Source organism: Anomaloglossus baeobatrachus, chromosome 4 (genome assembly GCF_048569485.1).
Source record: "Anomaloglossus baeobatrachus isolate aAnoBae1 chromosome 4, aAnoBae1.hap1, whole genome shotgun sequence".
Taxonomy (NCBI): Eukaryota; Metazoa; Chordata; class Amphibia; order Anura; family Aromobatidae; genus Anomaloglossus; species Anomaloglossus baeobatrachus.
In genome coordinates, this window is record NC_134356.1 from 250,267,777 (window position 1) to 250,291,477 (window position 23,701).

The 23,701-nt window shown below is 42.2% G+C and overlaps 1 protein-coding gene across 1 annotated transcript in view; it reads right to left on the reverse strand.

The window, feature by feature from the left end:
• RASSF9 (Ras association domain family member 9) overlaps positions 1-23,503 on the reverse strand; it is a 61,270-nt gene extending 37,767 nt beyond the window's left edge. The window contains exon 1 of the mRNA XM_075342427.1: positions 23,385-23,503. Coding sequence (XP_075198542.1) covers positions 23,385-23,431 — 47 coding nt within the window. The 5' untranslated portion in view covers positions 23,432-23,503. The remainder of the gene's footprint in view (positions 1-23,384) is intronic.
• Between the last annotated feature and the right edge of the window lie 198 nt (positions 23,504-23,701).

A 23,701-nucleotide genomic window follows, 5' to 3' on the forward strand; every position in this document is an offset into this window, starting at 1 on the left:
AGTGGTGAAGGAGGGTGTGTGTTTTGTACTTTATTCCAAATAAAGGATTTTTCTCTGTGTCTGTGTTTATTTACATTCATTTACAGGTTAGTGTGATGCAGGTATCTCATAGACGCCTGTGCCATCACTAACCTAGGGCTTAGTAGCAGCTGTGCGCTGCTATTAACCCCTTATTACCCCGATTGCCACCGCACCAGGGCAATCGAGAAGAGCTGGTAAGCACCGAAATTGTTACATCTAATAGATGCGGCAATCCCGGGTGGCTGCGGGCTGAGACTACCAGCTCCAAGCCGGCTTTATCATGGCTGGGGATGAAAATTAGGGGGGACTGCACGTCGGCATTGCTGAAGTGTAGGTTCTTTATTAGGATGATTGACTAAGGTTGCATTTATACTTTACCAGTTTCTGATTGGCTGTCATTTGATTGCCTGTTTACTAAACAATCTGTGCTAGAATGTTCTGCACTATTAGTCTGCTATTGTTCTCTCCAGCATGAATTCTGTTTATCCAGAATGAAGTGCTGCCGAGAAGGATGATGTTCTGTACAATCCAAATCAATTCAGTCTACAAACTATCATTTAGCTTGTGATCGTCAACATGTTTGGTCTGCAGGATTTTTTGGGAGAGGAACATTTCTTGAAGCGCTTGTCCATGACAATCTACTTGTGTAAATTTGATAAATATTTAGTAAATAGTGTCAAACATATATAGTCAACTCAGATGCCTCATCCTTTAACAAAAATGTGGTCTCTTAGAAAGCTATTATGCATGACCTAGAAAAACGTGCATAAAAAGATGCAAAGTGCATAGGTTCAGCAGACAATTACAGACATGTTGTGGGTGTGATAGTGCTGACTCAAATTTATTACTGTACAAGCAGAATAAAATACAAATTATTATGCTTTATGTGGTTTTAAGCAGTAAAAAATATTTTAACAATATATGTTGTTTTAAAAGGTCAAGCAAACTATTAACTTTTAAAATGCCAAGTTCTTCTATGTATTAAAAAAACATAAATAAGCTTAACCTTACGCCCTATACATCATATATATATACTAGAAGGTGGCCCGATTCTACGCATCGGGTATTCTAGAATTTACGTATTGTGTAGTTCATGTATGATTTTTGTTATATATATAGATGTTGTTGTGTGTAGTTACCAAGTGTTTGTGTAGGGCGCTGTACATGTTCTGAGTGTCGCGGGGGGTGAGAGCGGTGTTGTATGTGTGTTGCGTGTGTTGCGTTGTTTGTGGAGCGCTGTGTGTCTGTAGCGTTGTGTGTGTGTGTGTGTTGTGCGGTTTGTGTGTGTGTGGTGTGTTTTGGGGGGAGGTATGTTTTGAGCAATGTGTGTGTTGTGCAGTATGTGCGTATATTTGTGTGTGCAGCGTTGTCTGTGTGTGTGGGTGTCTGTGTAGGGCGTTGTTTGTGATTCCTAGTGTGTGTGTGTTGTGCAGTGCGCGTGTGTGTGTGTGTTGGGGGGAGGTGTGCACCTCCCATCGTGCTCCATCCCCCATGCTGCGCACCCCCCATCGTGCTGCATCCCCCATGCTGCGCACTCCCAAACGTGCTCCATCCGCCATGCTGCGCACTCCCAAACGTGGTCCATCCGCCATGCTGCGCACTCCCAAACGTGCTCCATCCGCCATACTGCGCACTCCCCATCGTGCTGCATCCCCCATGCTGCGCACTCCCAAACGTGCTCCATCCGCCATGCTGCGCACTCCCCATCGTGCTCTATCCGCCATGCTGCACACTCCCAAACGTGCTCCATCCGCCATGCTGCGCACTCCCAAACGTGCTCCATCCGCCATGCTGCGCACCCCCTATCATGCTCCATCCGCCATGCTGCGCACTCCCAAACGTGCTCCACCCGCCATGCTGCGCACTCCCAAACGTGCTCCATCCGCCATGCTGCGCACTCCCAAACGTGCTCCATCCGCCATGCTGCGCACTCCCAAACGTGGTCCATCCGCCATGCTGCGCACTCCCAAACGTGCTCCATCCGCCATGCTGCGCACTCCCAAACGTGCTCCATCCGCCATACTGCGCACTCCCCATCGTGCACCATCCGGCATGCTGCGCACTCCCAAACGTGCTCCATCCGCCATGCTGCGCACTCCCAAACGTGCTCCATCCGCCATGCTGCGCACTCCGAAACGTGCTCCATCCGCCATGCTGCGCACTCCCAAACGTGCTCCATCCGCCATGCTGCGCGCTCCCAAACGTGGTCCATCCGCCATGCTGCGCACTCCCAAACGTGCTCCATCCGCCATGCTGCGCACTCCCAAACGTGCTCCATCCGCCATACTGCGCACTCCCCATCGTGCACCATCCGGCATGCTGCGCACTCCCAAACATGCTCTATCCGTCATGCTGCGCACTCCCAAACGTGCTCCATCCGTCATGCTGCGCACTCCCAAACGTGCTCCATCCGCCATGCTGCGCACTCCCAAACGTGCTCCATCCGCCATGCTGCGCACCCCCCATCATGCTCCATCCGCTTAGGAGTGCGCAGCATGCCGGATGGTGCACGATGGGGAGTGCGCAGTATGGCGGATGGAGCACGTTTGGGAGTGCGCAGCATGGCGGATGGAGCACGTTTGGGAGTGCGCAGCATGGCGGATGGACCACGTTTGGGAGTGCGCAGCATGGCGGATGGACCACGTTTGGGAGTGCGCAGCATGGCGGATGGACCACGTTTGGGAGTGCGCAGCATGGGGGATGCAGCACGATGGGGAGTGCGCAGTATGGCGGATGGAGCACGTTTGCTCAGCCTCTCTCCTTCCAGCCTCCCTCAGCATCAGCCCCCCCCCTCCCAGCCTTCCCCAAGATCAGCCTCTCTGCTCCCAGCCTCCTCCAGCACGCCGTGCTCCTCTGCCGACACTCACCCACACCCGATCGCATCCACTCACCCACACAACCGATCGCATCCACTCACCCACACAACCGATCGCATCTACTCACACACACAACCGATCGCATCCACTCACACACACAACCGATCGCATCCACTCACACACACACCCGATCGCATACACTCACACACACACCCGATCGCATACACTCACACACACACCCGATCGCATACACTCACACACACACCCGATCGCATACACTCACACACACCCGATCGCATACACTCACACACACAGACACTGACGATATTGCACATACGCGCTGATACTCACAACATCCGGGGATATCACATGCTTCTGGCCATGTGATCCTCCCGCAGGTCCTGGAAGATCACAGCACAATATCGCCGCCGAGAAGCAAGCGATATCCCAGGATGTTGTGAGTATGTGGATGCGATGTGATGTGTGTATGTGAGTGAGTGTGATCTGATTTGTGTGTGTATGTGTGTGTGTGTGTGCTGTTATGTGTCTGTATGTTCTGCAGCTGCAGGACCTTGATGTGTGGATGCGATGTGATGTGTGTGTGAGTGTGGGCCGGTGTACACTGGTAACTATGATACACATCGGGTAACTAAGGGACCTTAGTTACCCGATGTGTATAATGGTTACCAGCTTTCACGGCCTCCGTTAAGATCCCAGCATCGCAAGGTTATGTGTGGCGCTGCCGGGATCCTGACGGAGCCGGTGTAGAAGCAAGCGATATCCCAGGATGTTGTGAGTGTGTGGATGTGATGTGTGAGAGTGAGTGTGATGTGTGTGTGTACTCACCTGGGAATCGGAGCCCCGTGTCAGTTGGGCCACAGCGAGCGTGCATTGCGTGAGGGGGCGGGGCCTGCAGAGAGCCGGGGCGAGAGGCCAATCCGTGTGGGGGGGCGGGGCCATGGCGAGCCCAGCGGCCAATCAGCTTTGTGTCACCGTAAGGACACAATTTCGGAGCATGACAGACAGACAGACAGACAGATAGACAGACAGATAGACAGACAGACAGACAGAATAAGGCAATTATATATATAGATATATACATATATATATATATATATAATATGTGTATATGTATATGTATATATACTCTATATATATATATATATATATATATATATATATATATATATATACATATAATATGTGTATATGTATATGTATATATACTCTATATATATATATATATATATATATATATATAATATGTGTATATGTATATATATATATATATATATATATATATATATATATATATATATACATATACATATACACATATTATATATATATAAAATGTGGTAACATGCTTTTGACACCTTTCTAAGAGCCAACAGAATCATCCAGAAGGTGGTACTGGAGACAAAAAAGGATAACATGAAAAGCGAGCAAGAATTAGGCAACTTTTCAAGGGGTCTTCTTGGAGCATGGTCAATCTAAGTTACAAAAGATTCAGCAGTGTAAAGTGATTTATATAAGAGCCAACAAGGAGAGTCATCCAGATGGTGGTACTGGAGAAACAAAGGATAACATGAGAAGCGAGCAAGAAATAATCAACTTTCTAGGAGTCTTCTTGGAGCATGGTCAATCTAAGTTACAAAAGATTCAGTAGTGTAAAGTGATTTATATACCTTTTTTTAATCTTTTTTACTAATAAATGCTACCTCAAATTGAAATGCCTCCAGATATTTGTGACTTATCAAAACATATACTAGTTGGTGTCATTGGGTCTGGAGTATTGCTTGTTTTATAGTAATATAATACAATGTGTAATATTATTTGTATTATTATTATTTACTGTTACTTATTTTTAATATGACAAGTCACCAAAAAAGGTCAAAAGATCACTGAGAAACTTGATTATTTTATTGATTTTTTTCTACACGGCATATTTCACCTATAACTATACCTGCCATAGCTATATCAGAAACTGATGATATTATTCGCATGGTCTATCCATAACAAGCAAGCTATTTACTGAGAATTGAGCGTGACAAAAAATAGTGCTGTGATTTCTGTCACTTTTGCAAAAATAGTTGCCACTTCTGAAAAGAAAACAATAAGTCTTTAAGTAAAAGAAACATCATTATCAAACTTTGGTGGCTTTTTAAAGGTCAGGTTTGCCATGAGAACACATTCTTCTATGTAGGTTATACGATATATTACAGTTTCCAAATACTTTCCGAGTATTATATATGTTCTTTTTTTAAAATTGCAGAAACATTCAGAGCTTTACAACATAAAATAGCACCTTCTCTCGCAATGTACTCAGTTGACCCGGTAATGTGTTTAAGTTATTCTATAAATTGCACTTATTTTACTTATACATTTTCTGATCATTTGATCTAACAACTACAGAATTCTAAAATAATATTCGCTCAGTGACTGCATTTGTATACCATTCAACACGTCTTTTCATTAAATCAATTTACTTGCCAGGAAAATATACCAATTGGTCTGTTGAAGAAGAAGACTGAATAAATTTGCTTAAGGCTTAAGTAAATTCTTCAAACCGCCTTGCTACTTTTCATATAATGGAAACTATGAATAAATCATTTCTTACTTTATGTATTTTAAGTTTGGAGGGAAGTCTGCAAAGGAATTCGAGCCTATTTACTTCATTTCTGACTGCACTTCCTCATACTTTCATAATGCCTAGCCCTTTGTTGCTCCGATGACTAGGCCTGCCGAGCTCGGCATAAAAGGCCTATCATTTTCACACCATTTATCATATAAACAGTGCTACATTTTTTAATATGCATCACAATCTGTTGATGTTCTTTTTCCTCTGACACTAAGATCTGGAAAATCAGCAAATCTGAGCTTTTTCAAGTCATTTCTTTAGCGGATTTCCTTGTCTAAAAAAATAAAGTTCAGAGGCTAACTGTAACATTAGCAAGATAATCGATTATAAGGTTGATGCTACTTTCTATATATACAGTACAAAGTAGAGAGGGTGAAAAGGTTTTTTTTTTATTTGCATTAAATCTTTGCAATAAATATATCAGAATAAAAATTAGAAGGAAAACTGTAAATAAAACTGTTAGAAAAATATAGTTTATACCTTAACAAATATCAAAATATTAAAAATTATTTTCCTACATAAAAAACTATAATAAATTGGTCCCTTTGGAACACTATTTTTCTAGCCACAAACAGTCATTTGGTTCTTACTCTGGTCTGTCAGCTACTCAGACTCACAGGGAAAAAACTAATTATTACAGTGTGCAAACTGCATGCTGTCAGGATTCTCCCCTGTTGTCGGTGAAAGTGGGCAGTTGCATTACTCCAAGTATGCAATTTGCATACTTTTGGCCACTCTATGACTATACAGGCTCAGCCTTGCTCAATTCACTTATATTAAGCAAGGCTGAAAATGTCCAGTTGGCATATGACCATTCGTAATCTAACAATATTCTTCCTGTTATATGACCACCTGCTTTCACGGGCAACATTGGAGAATCCGGACAGCCTGCACTGTTCACCCTGTATGGATTCAGAATGATACATGACTGCTATGTGACTGTAGACCTTTAGGAGAAGACTTTACAACCTCTTTAAATTTAAGTATACACTGTGTGCAGAATTATTAGGCAAATGAGTATTTTGATCACATGATAATTTTTATACATGTTGTCTTACTCCAAGCTGTATAGGCTTGAGAGCCAACTACCAATTTAGTAAATCAGGTGATGTACATCTCTGTAATGAGGAGGGGTGTGGTGTAATGACATCAACACCCTATATAAGGTGGGCCTAATTATTAGGCAACTTCCTTTCCTGTGGCAAAATGGGTCAGAAGAGAGATTTTATGGGCTCTGAAAAGTCCAAAATTGTGAGATGTCTTGCAGAGGGATGCAGCAGTCTTGAAATTGGCAAACTTTTGAAGCGTGATCACCGAACAATCAAGCGCTTCATGACAAATAGCCAACAGGGTCGCAAGAAGCGTGTTGGGCAAAAAAGAAATAACTGCCCATGAATTGAGAAAAATCAAAGCGTGAAGCTGCCAAGATGCCATTTGCCACCAGTTTAGCCATATTTCAGGGCTGTATTGTTACTGGAGTATCAAAAAGCACAAGGTGTGCCATACTCAGGGACATGGCCAAGGTAAGGAAGGCTGAAAAACGACCACCTTTGATGAAAAAACATAAGAAAAAACACCAAGACTGGGCCAAGAAATATCTTAAGACTGATTTTTCAAAGGTTTTATGGACTGATGAAATGAGAGTGACTCTTGATGGGCCAGATGGATGGGCCAGAGGCTGATCAGTAAAGGGCAGAGAGCTTCACTCCGAGTCAGACTCCAGCAAGGTGAAGGTGGGGTACTGGTATGGGCTGGTATCATCAAAGATTAACTTGTGGGACCTTTTCGGGTTGAGGATGGAGTGAAGCTCAACTCCCAGACCTACTGCCAGTTTCTGGAAGACAACTTTTTCAAGCAGTGATACAGGAAAAAGTTGATATCGATCAAGAAAAACATGGTTTTCATGCAGGACAATTCTCCATCACTTGCATCCAACTACTACACAGCGTGGCTGGCCAGTAAAGGTCTAAAAGATGAAAAAATAATGACATGGCCCCCTTGTTCCCCTGATCTGAACCCCATAAAGAACCTGTGGTCCCTCATAAAATGTAAGATCTACAGGGAGGGAAAACAGTACACCTCTCAGAACAGTGTCTGGGAGGCTGTGGTGGCTGCTGCACGCAATTTGATTGTAAACAGATCAAGTAACTGACAGAATCTATGGATGGTAGGCTGTTGAGTGTCATCATAAAGAAAGCTGGCTATATTGGTCACTCATTTTTTTGAGTTTTGTTTTTGTATGTCACAAATGTTTATTTTTAAATTTTGTGCAGTTATATTGGTTTACCGGGTGAAAATAAGCAAGTGAGATGGGAATATATTTGTTTTTTATTAAAAGGGTGGTTCACCCATATTTTTTATTGTCTAGTTCAATATTATATTGAGAAACAATGTTTCTCTCAAATACCTTGTGTTGGCAATAGTGCCTGTGAGAGGCGCTATTGCAGACCGCTGTTCCCCGTCCAGTGACGTCCCCGTCAAGTGCTGCACATGTCACATCCGTGCAGCCGGCTGTATTCTGAGCCCATCTGCTCCCTGCTCCTCCTCCCTCCTAGCACAGAGCGTCGCGTCTCTTGCTTGCAGCGTTCTGCTGGGAGGGAAGAGGGAGGAGGGAGGGGGAGCAGGGAGCAGGTGGACTGTGACAGCGGTGAAACACCGCTCACAGCTCAGAGTCTGGAAGAATGCAGCCGGCTGCATGGATGTGACGTGTGTGGCACTTGACGGTGACGTCACTGGAGCGGGAACAGCGGTCTGAAATAGCGGCTCTCACAGGCACTATTACCAACACAATGTATTTGAGAGAAACATTGTTTCTCAATATAATATCAAACTAGACAATAAAAAATATGGGTGAACCACCCCTTTAAGTTGCCTAATAATTCTGCACAGTAATAGTTACCTGCACAAACAGATATCCTCCTAAGGCCTCTGCCACACTCACGTGAAATTCACGCACGTGCCGAGAGACACGTATTTTCCCTGCGTGTTGCGTGCAGGTAAGTACGTGTCTCTGGTACGTGCGTGACACGTGTGTTCTACGTGTGCTATCCGCGATAGCACACGTAGAATCGGTAATTATTATACTCACCTGGTCCTTCCTGATGTCCGCGCTGCTGTCTGTGGTGCTGATCCTTGGTCTCCAGCCCTCCCGTCTCCCCGCTGCTGCTGCTGCCAGGCAGTGAAGTGAATATTCAATGAGAATAATGAGCGGCGGTCGGCAGCAAGAGGCAGCAGCGGCAGAGACAGGAGGGCTGGAGAAGGTGAGTTAATGTTTTGGTTTTTTTTCACTGACATGTGTGTTTTCTCCGGCGCGTGTCACACGGGACCGCATCCACACTACACCCGTGTGGTACGGGTGCGGGCCGTGTGACACCCGTGCTGCCGGAGAAAACACTGACATGTCAGCGCTTTGAAAATCGCACACACGTACAAACGCACACGGACACACGTTCCATGTGGTTTTACGTGTGTGTGCCTGCTACCATAGGGTAGCATTGCTGTACATGTCTCCGTGCCGCCGGTACGTGTAAAAAATGCCAAACACGTACCGGAGGCACGGATGTGTGGCGCTAGCCTAAGATAGTCAATTTAAAAAAAACAAAAAACAACACTCTAACTTCCAAAGATATTAAGCTTTGATATTTATGAGTCTTTTGGGTTGATTGAGAACATAGTTGTTGATCAATAATAAAGAAACCCTCTAAAATACAACTACACAGTGTAGTATAATAAAATAGTTTGATGCATTTCATGTATTGTTTTCTTTTTTGATATTTTCAAGATACCTGCATGTAGTCTTTCAATGGAAATCTTTAGCTTACAGTAAGTTCTTAAGTTAATTTTAGCGTCAAACAGATAACAGAAATCTGTAGCAAATCAAGAACACATTGAGCAGTCAACAGATTTTATAAAATTCCATTGCCTTTTACTGTAATTGTTTTGTATTATGCACTGACAATCTTAAACACTTTTGACTCATAAGAATATCCTTATTGTTTACATTCAGACAATAACAATCTCCTCTGGTCATATATTAATCACACAGGTATGCCCTTCATTACAAGACGGAGTTCTTATAACTCTGCTGTAAGTATAATTAGCCATGCACAACTGTGATAATCAACAATCTAATAGAATTTCTTGCTTCAGGACAGTGGTCCCCAACGTTTCTTACCTTGAGAGACACATTCAGCTCCGATACAGGGCCATTAGTCCCATCCATTTCATTCTGAATAGTGACACCAACCTCCTGCTCTACCTCCCTCCACAATAGTGACACCACAAGCCCCCATTACAGATATAATGACAGCCAAAGTTTCCCCATAGAAATCACATTGATGCAGTATTCCAAGATCCAGGGGTTCCTACTTTACCTACCTTCTGTATTCTTGCATCAAGAACTACAACCAGGATATTACATCCAGCATCAAACATCTCCTTTGATTGGCAGTTTCATCCCCTACCAAGATGTAGATCTGCTCCTCTGTGCAGGGTAACCCAAAAAAGTCACCACCTGAAAACCTGCTCTACCTAGCTGTTGGCTAATCTTGGTACTAATGTACTCTCAGGTACTTACAGGCCACCAGCCACAAATCATGAGCCTGCAAGCCACATGAGCCTGTCGAGCCATAGGATGAGTACTCCTGCTCTAAACGTAAACAATTAAGATTTCCATTGAATGACCACAAGCAGAATTCTTAAAAATTGTGATGAATTGATTTACTGCAAATAAATTCTTTATGCAATGAATAGAGCTACAGCCCATTAACTTGTGTACATTGAAGAAGCTATGTGATGTTGATGTTTTGTTAACGAGAGATTTATTTATTTGCATTACGAGCTGTGACCAAACCGGTTGGATCAGTTTTAGTAATAATAAGATGTATTAGTTACAGGGCAAATAACTCAACTGAATTTCCAGACTACACTACTTCTGTAATTGTTTAAGGCTAGTCTTACACTTTTAGATGTTTGTCTCTAACCTATGTCGGTAACTAAATGACTTATCTCAGGTAGAGACTTACACCCAAAACTTCTTTTCATTAAGTTTAGTAATTTTCACTGATGTAACCTTTTTATTGAAAAAAATCCCTTTATATCCCTATGGGAGTTATGAAATACTTACGTACATCAATCAGTGTGTAAATAGAGTCAAATGATCAAAAGTATGCGAGTACATTACAACTCTGCTCCAAGTAAAACCCACTAATGTGACGCACGTGGCAACATTTGTCTGCAGGTGTGACACAGAACTATGCGTTTTCATGGCTACAAACTGAAAATCAATACATGCTATTTCAGTATAGAGGGGGGTAATTTATCTAGTCTCCGGCAACTGCTCTTGCAGAATAGTTGGTGGCCCTAAGGCTATGTGTCCACGGTAGAATGTACCTGCGGATTTTTCTGCATGAAAATCCGCGACTTTCGTGGCAAATCCGCACCCGCGGATTTGCCGTGTATTTACCGCGGATTTTGATGAGGATTTTTTTTTTTTTCCCCCCATTCTATACCCAAAATCCACACCAAATCTGCAACAAACAATTGACATGCTGCAGATTTTTCCGGATCAAAATCCGCGGCAAATCCGCAGCGGAAAAATCCGCAGCATGGACACAGCATTTCCAAAATGCCATTGAAATGGCTTGGAAGTGCCGCTGCTGCAGATTTTCGGGAAATCCGCGGCAATTCCGCGGCAAATCCGCGGCAAAATCCGCAGTAAATCCGCAGCGTGGGCACATAGCCTTACACATATTGTATTGCGCACGATCGGGTCATACTTCACACAGCCAACTCTTATCTTATGTGCATGGTCAGTTAAGCACATATCTGAGTACAGATAACTAATAGATATACTCTAAAGCATTCACACACATCTACTTAGCATTTAATTTTGGCTGTTTGAGAAAAATGTTATCAATTTAGTTTATCTTTTTTTCTTTTTCAAGCATTTTTAGTTTTTGGTTTTTTTTTAATAATTACTATTATAATATTATTATTATTATTTTTGTCACTTTTCAAATCCCACAAAGACCTAAGGCATTTTGAAGAAAAAATTAGTGACCCTCTCAAAAATGTAAAAAAAAGCCACCAAACTCTACAAATAAAGATTTTTTTTTCTCATCTGGACAGTCACTTTGTTGCAAAAGAAAAGCAAATTAAAAAAAAAGCATTATAAATAATGTTTGGGAAAACTAAGGCTATATTCACACAGTGCATCTTTTCTAACCACAAAGATGCAGCCCAATGCGTTTTTTAAGTCAAATATATTGACTAGAAGGGCTCAAAAACGCTGGAAAATGCAAAAAGAATTGACATGTTGCATCTTCAAAAACGCAGTCAAGATGCAGACAAAAAAAGATGCACTGTGTAGACAGCAAAATAGAAATCTCATAGACTTTGCTGGGATAAGGAAATGCTTCTGAATATGGATGTACTTTTTTAATACAATGTGAAAATAAAGAAAGAAATTATTTTACGTTGGATGTGCCGATATTTTTTCCTCTTATTCAAGTTCTAGTCCACCTGGCGGACTTCATATCGTTGCACTCCATGGATGTGTGGTGACCTATTCCATTGGGTGTGTCAAGCTTTCCTCCACTTCGTCTGTTGTTCATAAGGAAATGCATGCATTTTGGTGCATCTTTGTGACCTCAAAAATGCACGAAAAATGCAATAAAAAATGCCCTGTGTGAATATAGCCTAAAAGCCGCTTTACATGCTGCGATATCGGTACCGATATCGCTAGCGTGGGTACCCGCCCCCATCAATTGTGCGACATGGGCAAATCGCTGCCCGTTGCGCACAACATCGCCCAGACCTGTCACACAACTTACCTGCCCTGCGACGTCGCTGTGACCGGCGAAACACCTCCTTTCTAAGGGGGCGGTTCGTTCAGCGTCACAGCAACGTCACTGAACCGCCGCCCAATAGAAGCAGAGGGGCGGAGATGAGTGGGACGAACATCCCGCCCACCTCCTTCGTTCCGCATTGCGGGCAGGAGGCAGGTAAGGAGAGGTTCCTTGTTCCTGCGGTGTCACACGTACCGATGTGTGCTGCCGCAGGAACGAGGAACAACTTCATTACTGCTGCAACGATATTAGAGAATGGACCCCCATGTCATCAATGAGTGATTTTGCATGTTTTTGCAATGATGCAAAATCGCTCATAGGTGTCACACGCAACGGCATCGCTAAAGTGACCGGATGTGCGTCACAAATTCCGTGACCCCCAACAAGATCGCTTGAGCAATGTCGCAGCGTGTAGAGTATGTGAACATTTAATGTTTTAGAAGCCTACGTACACATTGGGTTTTTTAAGGCAAAGTTGCTTCAGGAAAATGTAGGCTGTCTTTTTTTCCTGAAGTGGCTCCATCGGTGTCTTTCAAGTAAACAGAGCAAGAAAAAGACGCCTAAAGAATAACTATGCTACTTCTTTAAACGCCTTCAGGGATTCCCAGTACTGAAGTAGTTAAAATAATTGACTTCAAATGGAACACGTGCACAGCATTGTCTGTTTGACACTGTTGTGAATTATGTTCATTTTATAGCATGCTTTTATTGCCTTTTTTCAGGCGTAATTGTCCTGAAAAATAGGTCACATACACATATCTTCATGGTATTTTACAAAATTGATTTTTTTCTATTGATTTTGGCGCCTAAATCACCAAAATCTGCATGAAAAATGCTCTTAAAATGTGATCAATGTTTTTAATAGAAAAAAAATGTTGGTCTTCTTATGGCCTCTTTTTTCCAACACTAATTGCAAAACTGATTTAAAGTGTTTTTCCATTTATTTATTAAATCAGTTTTCTCTTGTGTAACCCCTTCACGACCTTGAACGTACTGGTACTTCCTATTTTGCTGTGTCTTCCTGACCTTGGACATACAAGTATATCCTGGCTATCGTGATCAATAGTGATCACAACAATTATGGGCTGGGAGAGTGAGTGTGCTTCATTTTCCAAGCAATCAGAAGCCCCCTGATGTGATCTTGGGGGTCCAATTGTTGCCATGTCAAACCAAGGTTATGACGACCTGTAGGTCACCCAGCTATGGAACGTCTCTTAGACCATGCCAGCAGCATGGTATAAGAGGTTTATGTTGGTGTAAAACTGATTGGTATAAGCCATTGCAATGTTGGTGCATTGCAATGGATAATACTAGTGATGGGAGTAATAAAAGTTAATCTCCCATATAGGGACCAAGTAAGTAAAAAAGTAAAAAATAATGTAAGAATGAAAGAATATTGAAAAGAAATCACAAAATCAAGAACAAAAAAAATGAAAACAACTATTATACTAATATATATATATATATATATATATATATATATATATATATACCACCAAAAAAGTGGAATAAAACGCAATCAAGAAGTCAAATATAAATAGCAATGGTATTGCTGGAATCATCATCTTATCCTGCCAAAAACAAGGTGATAAAAAGCTCTGTCAGTGGTGAATTAAAAGCTATGCCTTTAAGAATACAGCAATGCAAAAAATGTTTTTTTTCTGTAAAATTGTTGTTATGGTTTAAGAGTAGAAAATATAAAAAAATATATAAATGTTGTACCAATGAAAGTTCAGCTCATCCAGCAAAAAACAAGCCTTCACGTGACTCTGTAGAAAAATAAAAAACTATACTCTTAAAAATTCAGTAAGGCTGCTTTCACACTATGTTTTTTTAACATGCCTCATGAACGTTTTTGCTGCAAAAGTGGATCCTGTTTTTGGAAAGAAAAACGCATGCAAACACATGTGTTATTTTACAGGATCCTGTCACTTGAAGTTTATGGGCGGGCATTGGAGTCATGTGATCGGGAGTGAGGGGAACTGCACGTGACAGACTGGAAATTTAGACGCACCTGGGGGCGAGAGAGATAGAGGAGAAAGAGAGGAAAAGAGAGGAGAGGAGAGGTGGAGAGTAGGAGAGAGGAGAAGAGGAGAGAGGATAGAGAAGAGGAGGATAGAGAAGAGGAGGAGAGAGAAGAGGAGGAGAAAGAAGAGAGGAGAGAGAAGAGAGGAAAAGAGAGGAGAGGAGAGGTGGAGAGTAGGAGAGAGGAGAAGAGGAGAGAGGATAGAGAAGAGGAGGATAGAGAAGAGGAGGAGAGAGAAGAGGAGGAGAAAGAAGAGAGGAGAGAGAAGAGAGGAAAAGAGAGGAAAAGAGAGGAAAAGAGTGGAAAAGGGAGGAAAAGGGAGGAGGAGGGAGGAGGAGAGAGGAGGGCAGAGAGAAGAGGAGAGGAGGAGAGGAGGAGAGGAGAGCAGAGAGGAGAAGAGCAGAGGGGAGTGGAGAGCAGAGGGGAGAGGAGAGCAGAGGGCAGAGGAGAGCAGAGGGGATAGGAGAGAGGAGGAGAGAAGAGCAGAGGGGAGAGGAGGAGAGGAGAGCAGAGGAGAGAGGAGGAGAGAGGTAAAGAGAGGAGAGAGGGGAGAGAGAGAGAAAGGGGAGAGAGAAAAGAGAGAGAGACTGTGATCACGCCAGGCTGGTTTCTGGCCAAACAGGATCCTGTTTATCAGCATCCTGAACTTTTTTTAACGCAAAAACGGATCCAGTACAAATGCGTTTTCATTTCATTTTCATCCATTTGCATGCTGTTTAGTCAGGATCCAGCGACTTGCAGTATTTGGACGCAGCTCAAGAATGCTACAAGTAGCGTTTTTGAAAAATATTAAAAAACTGCAAGTCGCTGGATCCTGACTAAACCGCACGCAAACACATGTGAATGCATATTGTGATGCCCTGGACTAGCCAGGTAGTCACAGACATAACATCACACACACACCATCCCCTGGATAGTCTACATCAGTCAAACAAAATCCTTGTTGCCTCCCTCCAGGGTCTGATGTCCACACCAGGTGGGGCGGAGCCAGGCGGTTGGCCCTACCCACCGAGGAGTTCACAGGCCTGGAGGCGGGAAAAAGTAGTAAGTTCAGTTTGGAGTTCAGTGGAAGTGGAGTAAGTAGTTGAGTTTGGAGTGGAGAAACTGCTAGTGTCTGGGTAGGAGCCCAGGCACTGTCAGCAATGTCGGCAGACGGTGGTGGCCGTCTGCAGGAGGTGGTGCAAGTCAGCAAAACCGTAGGACCGGGGTCGGGCAGTGGCCCGCCGGTACCGAGTCGGGGAGCAGATTTGCATCAAGCACAAAGGCAGGGCCATCGGACCCCGATTAGGCTAGGAGCCGCCGACAACGGTCAAATCCGAGAGTGACCGGAACCCCAGGGGTTTCCCAACACCCAAGACCTGACAGAAGGCAACAGTCCACACCGTGAGGATACACAGCCACGACCATCGGCTAGAGATCCAAGGGCCAGCGCCTGCGGGCAAAACGGGCTCCTTTGGTACATACACACCGGGGAGCGGACTACCGTTGGGAAACCATCGGAGTCAATACATTCTACACAGGTGCAGGGAAAGACAGCCACCATCAACCTGTCCGGGGAGAGCAAAGACACTGCAGCCGGCTGCGGGACCCGTCTATCCAGCCGTTTGGTTTACCAGAGACTCTGTGAATTTGTGCCTGAGTGAGTACAACAGTGCCATCCGGCACCGCACCGCGCTGCCCCTGCAACCCTGCACCCCAGAAACCCTGCCTCCCCCTACCACCACCGGGCCCCGGGATCACCAACCCCTACCCATGGAGGGGACAACATCCTAGCTGCTCTCTACCATCGCTCCCGGGATCCCCGTCACCAGCAGCGGTGGTGCCCTTTATCACCACGACCCGTGGGTGGCGTCACAAACTATCTCCCAAAACAAACCACCCCCTTTTCACTCGTGGGCAAGGAGCGCTGCTCGAGTCCCCGGGTCCGGCCCATCGCTCGAGCCACCGAGCAGCAGCAGCAGCCGTGGACCCAAGTGTAGTCGTGGCCCCTCCACCCGCGACAATATTGACGCAAGTTCATTGCAAATGCATTGAAATGAAAATGCATTTGTACTGGATCCGTTTTTGAGTTATAAAAATGTTCAGGACGCATGGTAAAAAAATGTAGTGTGAAAGCAGCCTTATGCAAAAAACCTTTACTTTGTAAAAAAGTGGAAAAAAACCCCATTATACATCTGGTATAGCTGTAATCGTAGCAACCTGAGGAATAAAGCTGCCCTATCACTTATACCACAAGGGGAATGGTGTAAAAAATGGTAATAAAGCTAATTGTTCAACTGTTGTTGATTTGTTTATTTTTCTTCCCAAAGATAAGTGCAGTAAGACACCACTCACATTTACCCTGTGCTCTACACTGAGTGCTTACATCGGGCATTAGATGTAAAGCTTTCAAAAACTTGATTCAGACAAAATTCTTAATGGAAAATTCACTGTTATGAGGCAAAGGGAGTCACTTTAAACTCCCATATGGCCTGTGGTCCAGTGGTGTCCATCCTTTTATATATCTTTTTAAACGTTCACAAAAGTGCACTCAACAACAGTTTTGTGCACCTTTGAAAACAGACACCGCTGAACACAGGCCAAATGGAGTCTCGAGTTGGGGGTTTCACCTAAATCATGAATTTGGAGAGGTAGATGCTAACCCTTATGTAAGTGCTCAGCATAAAGCACAGGATAAATGTGAACTGATCAAAAATGTTCTGTACCCCAAATTGCTACCAATAGCAGTCATCTCAACCCACAAAAAAAAAGTCCCCACTAAGGTCAATCATCTGTTAATGGATATATAGTTGGCTTTCACATTACTGGTAGAACAAAGTCTCTTGAAAAGCGCTGTGGCTCACCCAGAAAGAAAATCAGCAACATCAACTCTCCCAAATCCAAATGCCACTCTCCTTTCTGAGCTCCACTGTGTGCATCAACCACAGTTAACATCCACATGTTTGGCATTGTTGTAGTGAGGAAAGCCTGCTTAATGTACAGGATGTTTATCTCCAGTAGCACAAGCTTGGTACAATATACAGGCACTACATTGTACTTTGCACTACAAGGCTTATTTGTAATTTTTAATTTTGCAACATATACTGAATTTGACTCCATGGGTGTTTTCCAGAGACAAATTCTTCCCTATAGTCATGTATGAATTCCCAGAGGGGTTGAACTTCTAAAATGTGGTCACTTGAGAGATTTTCTGCAGTTCTAGTACTTAGGGGCTCTCTAAATAAAGTCTGCAACAAACTATTTTAGGAAGTTCTATACTCCAAAAATGATGCTCCTTCTCTCTTGAGCCCTGTGGTGTGGTCAAACAGTACTGTAAAATCACAATTGGGGTATTGCCAAATTCAGGAGAAATTGTGTAACACCTTATGGGACCCTTTTTACCTATTCCCCTTGTGAAAATTGGAAACCTGGGGTTAAAATAAAATTTTAATGGTATAAATGTAAGTAATTTTTCTTCATCGACTAATGGTATAAAATTTTGTGACACAACTGTGGTGTCAATATGCTCACTGCACTACTACATGAATTCATTGAGGAGTGCAATTTGTAAAATGGGGTCATTTTTGGAGCGATTTTTGCCAATATGACTTGGCACCCATAAACTATTACAACTAATTTTTAACTCAAATATGATGCTCCTTCCTTCTGAGCTTTGCACTGTGCCTCAAAAGTAGTTTTAGACCTCATATGTGGTATTGGCAAACTCAGGAGAAAGTGTGTTCTCCAATTTCCCTTTTTGAAAATTAAATCTTTGGGGCCAAAGCAACAATTTGATGGAAACATTGGTAGTTTTGTAAATTGTTAGCAGAATGTTATAAAAATTAATTAAATCACCTAAAGGTGGCTTTACACACTACGACATCGCTAAAGCGATGTCGTTGGGGTCACGGATTTTGTGACGCACATCCGGCCGCGTTAGCGATGTCATTGCGTGTGACACCAAATTGCGATTTTGAATCATTGCAAAAACATTCAAAATCACTAATTGGTGACATCCCCCCTAATCTCAATTATCGTTGCTGCTGCAGTAACGATGTTGTTCATCGTTCCTGTGGCAGCACACATCGCCTCGTGTGACGCCGCAGGAACGAGGAACCTCTCCTTACCAGCATCCCACCAGCAATAAGGAAGGAAGGAGGTGAGCGGAATGTTCGTACCGCTCATCTCCGCCCCTCCGCTTTGATTGGGCGGCCGCTAAGTGACGTCGCTGTGACGACGAATGACCCGCCCCCTTAGAAAGGAGGCGGTTCGCCGGCCAGAGCGACGTCGCAGAGCAGGTATGTGCATGTGACGCTGCCGTAGCAATAATGTTTGCTACGGCAGAGATCACCACATATCGGCCGTACGACGGGGGCGGGTGTTATAGCGCTCGACATCGCTAGCAATTGCTAGTGATGTCGCAGCGTGTAAAGCCTGCTTATGTGTTAAAATTACCCACTACATCCCAGGATAAATTCTTTGAGAGGTGAGGTTTCCATTATGAGGGGGAGTGGGTATCTGCTGTTTTATAATTTCAGAGGCCCTTCAAATGTTACTGCTATTCCAGCCAAAATGGTGCTCCAAAATTCAAATAGTGCTTCTTCCCTTCTAAGCCCTGCCTAGCGCCTAACAGTATTTTTCCTCCACAAATGGGGTATTGGTGTACTCAAGAGAAATTTTACATCAAATTTCCCTGCAAATTTTCTCCTATTACCCTTGTGAAAATAAAAAAATGCAGCTAAAACAACATTTTTGTAGGAAAAATGTAATTTTTTTTATTTTTTTTTACTTCACTTTAAAAAATTCTGTGAAGCACTTCGGGGTTGAAGATGCTCCCCACACAGCTAGATAAATTGCTTAAGGGGTCTAGTTGTCAAAATGCGGTCATTTATGTAGTTTTTCACTTTTTTTCACATCAGGGGCTCGGCAAACGCGATATGGCAACCACTATTGACTCTAGCTGATTTTGCATTCTAAAGGTCAAGTTGTGCTCCTTGAGTTCTGAGACCTGCCATGAGCCCAAACAGTGGTTATTCAAAACATATAAGGTATCACTGTACTCAGGAGAAAGTACACAACAAACTGTATGGTGCATTTTCTAGTATTACCTGTGTGAAAATGTAAATATTGGGGCTAAAGTAACATTTTTTTGGGGATGAGTAAAAAGAATATTTTATTTTTTTTCCTTCCATATTACTTTAGTTCCTGTGAAGCACCTGAAGGGTTAATAAACTTCTTGGATATGGTTTTGAGCAGTATGAGGGATGCAGTTTTTAGATTTGTGTCAATCTGGGGTATTTTCTGTCACCTCGGCCTCTTAAAGTCATTGCAAATGTGATGTGGTCCCTTAAAAACGGTTTTGTAAATTTTGTTGGAAAGATGAGAAATTGCTGATGAACTTTTAACCCTTCTAACTTCCTAATAAAAAAAAATGAATACAAAATTATGTAAAGCAGACATTTAGTATATGTTATTTATTAATTTCTTTCTATGACATAATGTTAAGGGCATAATAAATAAAATATTGAAAATTGTGAAATTTTCAGCAAATTTCTAACATTTTCACAAACACACACAAAAAATATTGTCTAAAATTTAGTACTAAGATGAAGTACAATATGTCTTGAAAAAAACAGTCTATGAATTACTGGTATCCATTGAAAAGTTCCAGAGTTATTAGCTTATCAATTGACACTGGTCAGAATTATATAATTTGGCCTAATCAGGAAGGTGAAAACAAGCTGGTGGGTGAAAGAGTTAAAAATAACACACAGAGGTTTTCTTACTGGGCTTTCTTAGATCACTACTAGTGTTGAGCGGACCCGGACCAGCAAAATACGGATCCGCGCGGTTTGAGCGGCAGATCCAAGTCCGACCCAGACGCAGGATTCCGGACGCACGATCCGGATCCGCTTTTTTTTTTTCTCTCTTTGTCTCTCTCTCTCTCTCTCTCTCTCTTTCTCCTCAACTCTAATCACTACACCTTATAGGCTGCAGAGGTAACATCCGGACTATGGAGAAAGCCGATAGGATTTAAAAAAATATAACCAGGCACTGGGGGACACAGACAGAAAAGGTCCCCTGTGCAAGAACAATATATGGGCCCTTTGCAATCCAATAGCTCACCAGAATGGAACATCCCACCTACTTTAGAGGTGAAAATGGGCCCCTTACCCCTTGGGCCCGTGTGCGGCTGCACAGGTTGCTCCTATGATATGTCCGCCCCTATAACCAGGCAAGCTCTTTAATAAGTTACATATCACTTATTAATGTGGTTTATGTGTGAATTCTGGCCAAAAAACATTGTGCATTTCAGGACACAGATGAGCTCTATTAAATGGAGGTAGTCCGCATACACAGTAAATTCATGCTTACAGTTCTGCATTCTAAATTTGTGGTGCAGAATTTGATGCAAATAGATTTAATATTTTTTTAATGTGTATTTACTCCATACAGATGTAGCCTAAAGCAGAGATACACATACCATTGGTGCAAAATGGGCCTAAGAGGAAAGAGGTCCCATTTCCACCTCTAATCCCATTTCCACCTCTAAGGAGTGTGAAATTGTACATTAGAGCTATTGAACTGAAAAGGGCTGTATATTTTTCTGTCTGTGACCAACTTTGTCCTAAAGAATATTCCCTGTGCCCCATAAAAGTCTAGGGGGACTGTCAATGTATGGCCAACTTTATGTTAATTGAACTTTATCAGTAAACCTACTGTTCATACAAGCACATCTTAATTCTATTAATTTTACAATAAACATATTTAGTCTAAAAGATGTTTTCTCATAAAGGTAAAATGTGATAAAGTGATTAAAGATGTTAAAATCAACATCTTTGCAATGTTCTTCTATTGTCAAACCTCAAAGCTTAGACCTACGGAAAAAAGTGGATCCTATAGAAGAAGAATACAAACTAATGCCCTATAAGGATTTTTTTTTTACTAATGCACAGTAATGTTGCTACAATTAATGAAAAAATGTTAAAGTATTTATCTTGGTAACTATAAAATGGTCATCAAAAACCGGAAATTTCTTTTACCTTAAAACCATAATTTTTATTAGACATATATGCCACAAAACAGAGTACATACATACATAGAATATGATAAAAAAATATTAAATTATTAGAAAGAAAGGTGGGAAAAATTATATATCACCTTCTCTCACCCTTCCTCACATATGGAGGTCGGCGTCCTAATTGATCTTGACGCCCCCGTTCCTCAGATACTGACCCTCCACTCACTCTCAGAGAGTATCCCGTGTATCTATATAACAGTGGGTAAGGTGCAACACCAAAGATAAAGCCCACAAGAATAGTGTATACACATAAAATGTGCAAAGAAGGGGACTATGTCCGTCACTATTCATCCGTCATAGACTAATAGGGATGGGCCAGACTACGTCCTCAAGTCGACAAACAATAAATATCTAATATTGACTTAAGCTGTTTTTTTGTCCAGGATTCACCCTACGCGTTTGGCCCCTTAGTTAGCAAATATGGGCTTATCAGGGGTATATCAGCATGGATCCTTGAAACTCACAGCTTCAAACCATTTATATAGAATAGCACCGGGACCAATAGATAATATGGTACGTCCTCCAAAAATAATATAACACCACTTGATGCACCTGGTAGGTTGCTGCTGCACGTAGAGTCTGAATCAAGTTCAGGCTAACTTGCCGCAACAGATAGAATCCGTGCATCCAACACTTAGTCATGTGGAGTGTGCAACCCAGGATTTCAGATCCTTTATAAACAAAGTCCTTAGATAACTTTCAAGTCCTCTGAATCGCATCAAGAAAATAATCCCCAGGTAACGATATGTATTCCATCTGGGCGTTCATTCCAAACTATAAAACTAAAAAACTATTAAGTATAAAATGGCAAAGTGAGAAAGCTATTAGTTGTACAGGGGTTATATAAGTGCCTACTATCTGAGAAAACTTGTGACCTGTATGCCACTTAAAGGAATTCAATAGGCATGTAGTATTTATTTCTGATCCCAGCATTCCCATCAATGTATTTATTTAATTCCCTTACATAGCGCCATTGATTTCATATCAATGACATTGTCCCCATTGGAGCGCACAATGTAAATTCCCTATCAGAATGTATTTGTAGTGTGGGAGGAAACCAGACGACCCACAAACATGGGGAGAACATATAAACTCCTTGCAGATGTTGTCCTTGGTGGGGTTTGTACCAAGGGCCAAAGTGCTGCAAGACTGCAGTGCTAACCACTGAGCTACTGTGCTGCCCAGTTTAACACAGCTTTTTTTCATTGTTTGATAAAATCAATGCAAATCTATAAACCTATGATCACCTGTGTTCGATGGTACCATAGTGAAGGAATAAAGTGGACAATTGCATGCTTAACTTCTCTATTCAGATGGGACTTTACAGAGTCCCAATCTTCAGATCACTGATGGTCCAAGCGGTAGGATCACCCTAAAGGTATGGAATCACCTTCAAAGTTTACACAAACTCTTTAAGATAAGGGACTGAAGGGTATTCTTCCGTAAAACCCTGCCAATAAGATCTTCCAGTTCTTTGCAGAATCATAAAATAAACTATTCTTGAATTCATTCATGGATTGTTTTTATATACAAAACTAAGTAAAAGATTCCCAGCAAAGAAATGACTATTGTGCCAAAAAGCAATTCTGATTCGGTGAGGTTAAACTATGTGCTTCTTTATTTGAACAGAATGCGTATGTCATATGAATGTGGAAACAAAAGGACTCTTTTTTGTAGCAGATGTAGAAATAATAAATGTAAAATCATAATCTTTAAAGTATGTGTTTATATCATTCCTGAAGTTCAGGGTACATTTTGTACGCGCACGTAATGTATAGAGTTACATTTGCAGTAGAAAATCCAACATATCTTGTAAAATACCATAACGTGACAGAAGTCATTTTTTCTATAGTTCAGCACAATCGAGGATGTCATTCTTTGAAGTAGAAAATGAAATACTGCTTAGTGCCGTACTCTTACAAAAACACAGAAAATCTTTTAGCACTTTGCAGTCATTAAAATTTAAGGTTACCTGGACTTGTGTCTCGTTTTCATCAGTTTTTTCTTGACGTGATCCATAATGATGGCTGAAGAAGTAGGACTGAGTGTGATGATTTGTTTAGTGAAGATTAGCTGGTAGCTGCCTTTGCTCCTTAGTTAACTAAGCAGAAAAGAAGGAAGTTGAGCAACCTCAGCTGCCTTTGAACTAGTGTTCCTGTTACACCTTTGGAGAGCTGCCCAGCTTCACCGTGCAGGAGTCATTAGCCTGTAAAACCAAATGATGATCAGATCATACTTTCCTTCTTCTTCTCTTAAAAGTATAAGTGCAAGAAGTCAGATTAAGTGATG